The sequence below is a fragment of the Pan paniscus genome, chromosome 3, assembly GCF_029289425.2.
Source record: "Pan paniscus chromosome 3, NHGRI_mPanPan1-v2.0_pri, whole genome shotgun sequence".
In the NCBI taxonomy this organism is placed as follows: Eukaryota; Metazoa; Chordata; class Mammalia; order Primates; family Hominidae; genus Pan; species Pan paniscus.
In genome coordinates, this window is record NC_073252.2 from 60,599,358 (window position 1) to 60,608,319 (window position 8,962).

Consider the following 8,962-nt stretch of genomic DNA (forward strand, 5'->3'; position numbering starts at 1 on the left):
GGTATCTCTTTGTGGATTTGACCAGTGATGTAAATCTTTTTTTCATATAGTGGTTTGCCACATATAGTTTTCTTTTGAAAATTGTAACAACTTTTTAAATACTTGAACTTTGCATTGATTATCTTATTTGTCTAAGCTACTATTTTGAAAAATCATGATTTCCTTATATACCTAATTATAAAGTTAAGGAAATGAAATATGAGTATTCTATTTACATCAGTCTGAGTAGTTCTTGTTACTTAACATCCCTTGTTCTTCTCATTGTTAATCTCTTTAGATTTCTAACATTCTATGACTTTTGAGTTCCACTCATGGAATAAGATATTTTCTTCACTGTAACAGGTTCTGTGGAGATTTGATGGGAATAAACCAGATACTTTAGGACTCAATACTCGGCTGTACAAGTGGATACCCCAGAATGATCTTCTTGGTAAGTCTCTGAAGAACAAATACTGAATATATTAGTAACAGATTATTAAAGTGTTAATAGTTATCATGAAACAAGCTTACTGAACATTTGTTATGGAAAAACTTAAAAATAAAATGAAACTTCTTTATATTTATTTTCCAGTCCCGGGGGAAAAGAATAAATGATAATTGTTGGCATTTTATGATATGCACCCACATTCTTTACAATCAGAGTCAGAGTATCTTTATGTCAGGTGTTATTACCTCCCACAGAATTTTTCTGGCACTTCCTGGGTTGTCTTCCTTTCTCATATTTCTACAACTTTACACCTGTTCTTTCCTCCTCTGTAGGGTTATTTCAAATGTCACTAAAAGTAACAGCTCTTCTGCTATCACCAGGGACGCTGCATTTTCTGTAGGATTAAATCCCTAATCTTAATCAAAAAGTGATGACACATTTCATAATGAAATGTGACCTGTCTTTCCTCAATTCTAGCACCACCACCACCTCACTGCCTGCTGCCTTGCACACCCTACATATCACACTCCGTGACTGTACTTAAGAGAACACATTCTGGCTGGGCACGGTGGCTCACGCCTGCAATCCTAGCACTTTGGGAGGCTGATGCAGGTGGATTGACTGAGCTCAGGAGTTCAAGACCATCCTGGGCAACATGGTGAAACTCTGTCTCTATTAAAATACAAAAAATTAACTGGGCATGGCTGTTTGTCCCTGCAGTCCCAGCTACTCAGAAGGCTGAGTAGGAGAACTGCCTGAACCCGGGAGATGGAGGTTGCAGTGAGCCGAGATTGCACCACTGCACTCCAGCCTGGGCAACAGAGGGAGACTCCGTCTCCATTAAAAGCAAAAAACAAAAAAACAAGAACACATTCTTACATGTCCATCCCTTTTCTGTGCTTTTTTTCTTTTCTGCACATGATGTTTCCTTATCTAAATGGCACCTTTTTGTTAGATCAACTGGTAATCTTGTATTATTTTTTTCAGTCTGAAGTTAAACACACCACATAGCCTTCACTTACATCTCCAGCAGAAGTAGGCGTTCCCTCCTCTGAAGTCTCAAAAGCAATTTTAATTCAGTTCAGTGTGTTATCTAGGAAACACCGTCACATTCAGATTCTTCCATTGTGCATTTCTCATTTTATTCCTATGAATAATTTTGCTAAAATTCATCCAATCCTAGGTCACCCAAAAACCAGAGCTTTTATAACTCATGGTGGAGCCAATGGCATCTATGAGGCGATCTACCATGGAATCCCTATGGTGGGCGTTCCATTGTTTGCAGATCAACCTGATAACATTGCACACATGAAGGCCAAGGGAGCAGCTGTTAGTTTGGACTTCCACACAATGTCGAGTACAGACTTACTCAATGCACTGAAGACAGTAATTAATGATCCTTTGTGAGTATAACTTTTTTTTTACTCGGTGGTATTTATAGATAGGTTCTCTTGTGAATAGTGAGTATGACTTTTATCCTTTTTATAAGCGACTGATTTTGAAAGAATTTAAATGATTTAAACAATCTGAAATCTGCCTTTATTTTTGAGTGGTTATTTAAAAATTTTATTTGAACCACATACATTTAATGAATAATCAATTATTGAAATAATTTTCTACACAAAAATAATTTTAAAGTGATATAGATAAGAAGACATTTTAAAATAAATTTGACATAATCAATCCACAGTAGAAAGGAAAGATAAACTTGACGTAATATAATAAAATATTTTAATTCAATATCTAAAATGTCTCAAAGTATATTTGTTTTCTCACTGAAAAATTTATTTTTATTATCATTATTGTAGCAGACTTGATAATTAAATTTAATTTCCATAGCATAAAACCGACCTATTTAAGTATAAAATCCAAATATATTTAGTATGCTTACAGTCATGAAGCCATCACCATCATATAATTTTAGAACATTTGTATCAACGTAAAAGAAGCCATAATGGTATAGAAGTCACTTCGCATGATCCCTTAGCCCTAGGCTAACACCAATTTGCTTTCCTTCTCTATAGATTATTCTCTCTACATATTTCGTATAAACTGAATCATATAATTTATGATGTGTAAATGACTTCTTTTACCAAGTACAGGTTTTGTTGTTTTTTTATGGTTTTTAGCTTTATTTATATTGTGCGTATTAATAGTTCATTTATTTTTGCAGCAATATATTTTATAATATGGGTATGCCATATTTTATTTGTCTCTTTATTAGCTCATTCACCTTTTGATTGTTTCCAGTTGTGGCTTTTAGGAGCATTGCTACATGTTTTTGCATGAACGTGATTTCATTTCTTTTGGGTAGATATTAGAAGTGGAATTTCTGGCTCTTGTAGGAACTGTGTGTTTATGAAAATTGCCAAACTGTTTTCCAAATGCTTGTTCCATTTGTCATTACCACCAGCAGTACAGGAGGGTTCCAGTTCATCCACATTGTTGCCAACACCTGTTATTATTTGTCTTTTTGTTATACCATTCTTGGTGGGTGTAAAAAGACCTCTCATTGTAGCCTTGGATTGCATTTTGATTATGGCCAGAGATGCTGATGTTCTTTATATGTGGTTACTGACCATGCATATACATTCTTTGGAAAAATGTCTATTTTAATCTTTGAAACATTTTAAAACTTTGATATTTGTCTTATTATTGAGTTTTATATAAGAACTATTTATGTATTATGGATACAATCCCATATGAGATATATAATTTATAAATATTTCGTCTCATTCTTGGTGCACTAACATTTTACATTTTTGATGATGGTCTTTGAAGCACACAAATTTTATTTTTAGTGAGTAAAATTTTTGATAATTGATTTCTTCATACTCCAAAGAAAGCAATGCGCAAAATGCCTTGCCCAACCCAGCTACTATCAATTCAGCATTCATAACTACTATTAATAATGTTTTTATGTAAAAGGGGCTTCACCTAAAGGAATACTTTAAAAGTACTTTATCACAAAGAAAATAGAAGGATAATGAATGATAAAGCTACCTTTAAAGAATCCAGGAAATAATTGGAAAAGAAACATAAAACAGGTTAGACAAATAGAAAAGAAATATAAAATAAGGTAGTAGATTTAAATGTGAATATACAGATACTTCCATTAAATCTAAACTGACCTGAAAAATAAGACCAAATAATGAGTAAGGACATAAAACATTTGAAGAACACAATTAACAATTGTAATGTTGTAATGTAACATAACACACACACACACATATATAACTCATACATATGTATTCTATATATCAACTGGAAGGCATAGTTTTCCAGAGCATGTTGAATAGGTAATAGTTATTTGACGTTACATGGGGAGGGTCATAAATCAAGATTCAGTATGTATGAAAAGATTCAATATCATAAAGAGTATAAGATCCAGCCATAGTGAATGTGAGAAATTATAAAAATGATAACTAAAAGATCTTTAAATTTTGAATATTAAATACACTTTAGAATATTTTAAAGTAAAAAAGTAAATCATAATTATGCACGCACTTTTATTTCAACAATTCCACTCTCAGTTATATAGGAAAAGATATGTATAAATTTGTAAGCCTATTGCTATATACAAGAATGTTTATGACAGAATTATTAATAGTGCCCAAAAATTGTTGGCACTCAAATGTCTATTGATTATAAACTAAAAAGATAATCCGTGGTATTCTCAATCAACGAAATACTACACAGCAACAGAATTAAACCAACAACTGCTACATTAAAAGAAAAGACACTTTGGGAGGCTGAGGCAGGTGGATCACGATGTCAGGAGTTCGAGACAAGCCTGATGAACATGGTGAAAACCTTGTCTCTGCTAAAAATACTAAAATTAGCCAGGCATGGTGGTGCGCACCTGTAATCCCAGCTACTCAGGAGGCTGAGGCAGGAATATTACTTGAACCTGGGAGGTGGAGGTTGCAGTGAGCCGAGATCATGCCACTGCACTCCAGACTAGGTGACAGAGTGAGACTCCATCTCAATAAAAGGAAAAAAAAGGAGTATATATTACATAATTAATTTAATTACATAAGCAAGCAAAGCTGAAGTATGACATTTGAAGTCAGGTTAATACTTAATTGGAGGACAAAAGCAGTGACTAAAATGGTCCAGGAAAAGAGAATTCTTCTAAGAAGATTCTGATACCCTCTATCATGATCTGAGAGATAGTGGTATCTTCACTTTGAAATAATGTTTAAGATGATCTTACCTTATTGGGCTGTTTCACTTAGTGTATGTACACTTATGTTATGTGTTTTATGCTTAAATGTGTATTTTAGAAGATGTATAATGTATTTTAAGATTATAGGAATCAAATAAGTTCAAAATAAGCACAAAAAGTAGAGGAAATCCTAGGGGTTCTATTATAGTGTGGCCAGGAAAAGCCTCTCTTATTGGTAACATTTAGAGGGTTGCCTCAAAAAGAGATAGAAGCATGCCTTGAGTTGTTGCAAGAAAGAATACTCCAAGTGTGGGTAGAGGGGACGCAATGTGTAAGATGCTAAGACAGGAGCTTAAAGAAAAATATAAGGCCAATGTCCCTAGAAGACCTAGTGTGCATGGGAAAGTGGAGAAGAGCTTGCCAGTGTCTGATAATGCAGGATACTGAGGACCAAATAACAGAGTTGGATTTTATTCTTGATATGATGAAAAGTCAGGCAAAAGTCTTAATCAAGGGAGTATCACAATCTGACTTTTATTTCAAAAATAATCATTCTGGCTGCTGCGTGGGAAACAGTAGGACACAAAGAGTAGAATAGAAACAGAGCACGTGGCTATGAGGCATTTCACCCACATGACACAATTCCTCTTTAGAAACTTAAAGATGATAATTCTCAAATTGTATTTTAAGGTGTATATCTTTCACCACTTAAAACGGCTCATGATGCTGACCATGATTTTATATGCCTGCTGGAGAACTAAAGGAGTGTAACTGGATATTTCACAACACAAAGATAAATGCTTAAGCAATGGGTAGCCTTTCTTCATGATGTGATTATTTCACACTGCAGCCTGTATCAAAACATCTCATGTACCTCATAAATAAATACCCCTACTATGTAACCACAAAAACTAAAAATTAAAAGAAAATAAAATTGCTCATATGTTCTCTGCCTCAAATAATTAACTTTCTCACCTGACCCTCCATTTTTACTTTAAAAATATTTGTCAATTATGAAATTCCAATTTAAAAGCCAAACTTTCTATGATGACTCAAATTAAAATACACACATTCTATGTCAATTCTATGACATTTACTTTGAATGATTTGTCACTTTAAAAACCTTTCGTGGACTTGATGTGCTCAGGCAAATTAACTTACCTTCTCTTTTTTTGAGAGGGAAGTCTCACTCTGTCACCAGGCTGGAGTGCAGTGGTGTGATTGTGGCTCACTGCAACTTCCGCCTCCTGGGTTCAAGCGATTCTCCTGCCTCAGCCTCTCAAGTAGCTGGGACTACAGGCACGTGCCACCACGCCTGGGTAATCTTTTTTTTTTTTTTTTTTTCCGTATTTTTACTGGAGACGGGGTTTCACCGTGTTAGCCAGGACGGTCTTGATCTCCTGACCTCGTGATCTGCCCGCCTCGACCTCGGAAAGTGCTGGGATTGCAGGTGTGAGCCTCCGTGCCTGGCCAAATTAACTTACTTTCAATGTTGATACTTTTCTGCTTATCGTTTAGATATAAAGAGAATGCTATGAAATTATCAAGAATTCATCATGATCAACTAGTGAAGCCCCTTGATCGAGCAGTCTTCTGGATTGAATTTGTCATGCGCCATAAAGGAGCCAAGCACCTTCGGGTTGCAGCCCACGACCTCACCTGGTTCCAGTACCACTCTTTGGATGTGATTGGGTTCCTGCTGGCCTGTGTGGCAACTGTGATATTCATCATCACAAAATGTCTGTTTTGTGTCTGGAAGTTTGCTAGAACAGCAAAGAAGGGGAAAAGAGATTAATTACGTCTGAGGCTGGAAGCTGGGAAACCCAATAAATGAACTCCTTCAGTTTATTACAACAAGAAGACGTTGTGATACAAGAGATTCCTTTCTTCTTGTGACAAAACATCTTTCAAAACTTACCTTGTCAAGTCAAAATTTGTTTTAGTACCTGTTTAACCGTTAGAAATATTTCATGTCAAGGAGGAAAACATTAGGGAAAACAAAAATGATATAAAGCCATATGAGGTTATATTGAAATGTATTGAGCTTATATTGAAATTTATTGTTCCAATTCACAGGTTACATGAAAAAAATTTACTAAGCTTAACTACATGTCACACATTGTACATGGAAACAAGAACATTAAGAAGTCCACTGACAGTATCAGGACTGTTTTGCAAATACTCAGCATACTTTGGATCCATTTCATGCAGGATTGTGTTGTTTTAACTGTTGTTGAGGAAACTAATAAATAATTAAATTGTATAGAAAGTCTCTTCCTCTTGATATTTTGAGATGATTAGTGCTGCTTGGCTTTTATTGTGCATCGTGCTTCAACGTCATTTTTTTTCCTAAAAGGTATGATAAAAATGCTTACCATTTTAGAGCTTAAGTCATTTCCCAGTGAAAAGTATGTGGAATTAGAAATATAGCAACTCCTACCTGGTTTCTACTACAAAATGAACTAATTTTACAATGCGTTTGGTTTTTTGAGCCAATTCTATTTTTCTGTTCATTTGAAAATATTCATCTTTTTTATTCTTTGTTTTTTAGGTATTTCAATAGCTTTTGGGTGACAACTGGTTTTTGGTTACATGGATAAGCTCTTTAGTGGTGATTTTTCAGATTTTGGTGCACTCATTACTCAAGAAGTATACACTGTACCCAGTGTGTACTGTTTTATCCCTCACCTCCCTCCTACCCTTCCCTCTGAGTTCCAAGAGTCCATTATATCATTCTTATGCCTCTATGTCCTAATAGCTTAGGTCCCCCTTATAAGTGAGAACATACATTGTTTGGTTTTATATTTCTGAATTACTTCACTTAGAATAATGGTCTCCAACTCCATCCAGGTTTATTTTGTCCATTTTGATGGCTGAGTAGTGTATATATATATATAATATATGTGTGTGTGTATATATATATTCCCCAACTAGTGGCTAAAGTAAATGTGATATTTATATATAATATATATTAGATATATATAATTATATATGTATGTGTATATATATATATAATTATATATGTATGTGTATACAAACACACACACACACACATATATATATATACATATATATATATATATATATATATATATATATCTCACATTTTCTTTATCCACCCATTGACTGATGGGAATCTAGGCTGGTTCCACAGTTTTGCAATTGTGAATTGTGCTGCTATAAACATGTGTGTATATGGGTCTTTTTCATATAATGACTTATTTTCCTCTAGATAGATGTCCAGCAGTGGAATTGCTGGATCAAATGGCAGTTCTACTTTTAGTTATTTAAGGGATATCCATATTGTTTGCCATAGTGGTTGTACTAGCTTGCATTCCCACCAGCAGTGTAAATGTGTTCCCTTATTACTACCACGCCAACATCTATTATTTTTGGATTTTTAAACTATGGCCATTCACCATTTGTATATCTTCTTTTGTAAATTGTCTATTCATGTCCTTAAGTCACATTTTGAGGGATTATTTGTTTTTCTCTTGCTGATTTGTTTCAGCACTTTGTGGATTGTGGATATTAGTCTTTTGTGGGATGTGTAGTTTGTGAAGATTTTCTCTAACTCTGTGAGTTGTCTGTTTACTTTGCTGATTATCTCTTTCGCTGTTCAGAAGCTTTTTAGTGTAATTGAGTTCCATCTATTTATCTTTGTTATGGTTGCCTTTGCTTTTGGGTTCTTGGTCATGAAGTCTTTGCCTAAACCAATGTCTAGAAGAGTTTTTATGATGCTGTCTTCTACAATTTTTATACTTCCAGGTCTTAGATTTAATTATTTGATTCATCTTGAGTTGATCTTTGTATAAGGTGAGAGATGAGTATCCAATTTCATTCTTCTACATGTGGCTTGCCAATTATCCCAGCACCATTTGTTGAATAGGTTTTCCTTTCCCCACTTTATGTTTTTGTTTGCTTTGTCAAAGACTAGTTGGCTATAAGTATTTTGTTTTATTTCTGAATTCTCTATTCTGTTTCATTGGTCTACATGCCTGTTTTTATACCAGTACCATGCTGTTTTGTTAACTATAGCCTTGTAGTATAGTTTGAAGTCACGTAATGTGACACCTCCAGATGTGTGTTTTTTTTGTTGTTGTTGTTTGTTTTTTTGCTTAGTCTTACTTTGGCTATGTGGACATCAAAGCTGAGAATCAAATAAAAACCTCAACCCCTATTAAAGCATCTGCAATAATAATAATAATAATAAAATAAATACTTACAAATATACTTAACCAAGAAGGTGAAAGTTCTCCACAAAGAAGACCACAAAACACTTCTGAAATAAATCATAGATGATGCAAACAAATGGAAACACATCCTGTGTTCATTTGTGGCTTGAATAAATATTGTGAAAAAGACCA

General features: G+C 34.3%; 1 protein-coding gene across 5 annotated transcripts in view; it reads left to right on the plus strand.

Annotated features, from left to right (window-relative positions):
• Nucleotides 1-6,858, plus strand: part of UGT2B4 (UDP glucuronosyltransferase family 2 member B4) — a 40,758-nt gene extending 33,900 nt beyond the window's left edge. For 2 of the 5 annotated variants that reach the window (XM_057302089.2, XM_008961163.5), the window contains 3 exons: nucleotides 343-430; nucleotides 1,611-1,830; nucleotides 6,114-6,858. In XM_057302089.2, coding sequence (XP_057158072.2) covers nucleotides 343-430; nucleotides 1,611-1,830; nucleotides 6,114-6,390 — 585 coding nt within the window. In that variant the 3' untranslated portion in view covers nucleotides 6,391-6,858. The remainder of the gene's footprint in view (nucleotides 1-342; nucleotides 431-1,610; nucleotides 1,831-6,113) is intronic. The other 3 variants (XM_055111462.2, XM_063603595.1, XM_055111464.3) reach the window with 2 other exon arrangements.
• Nucleotides 6,859-8,962: the final 2,104 nt, after the last annotated feature.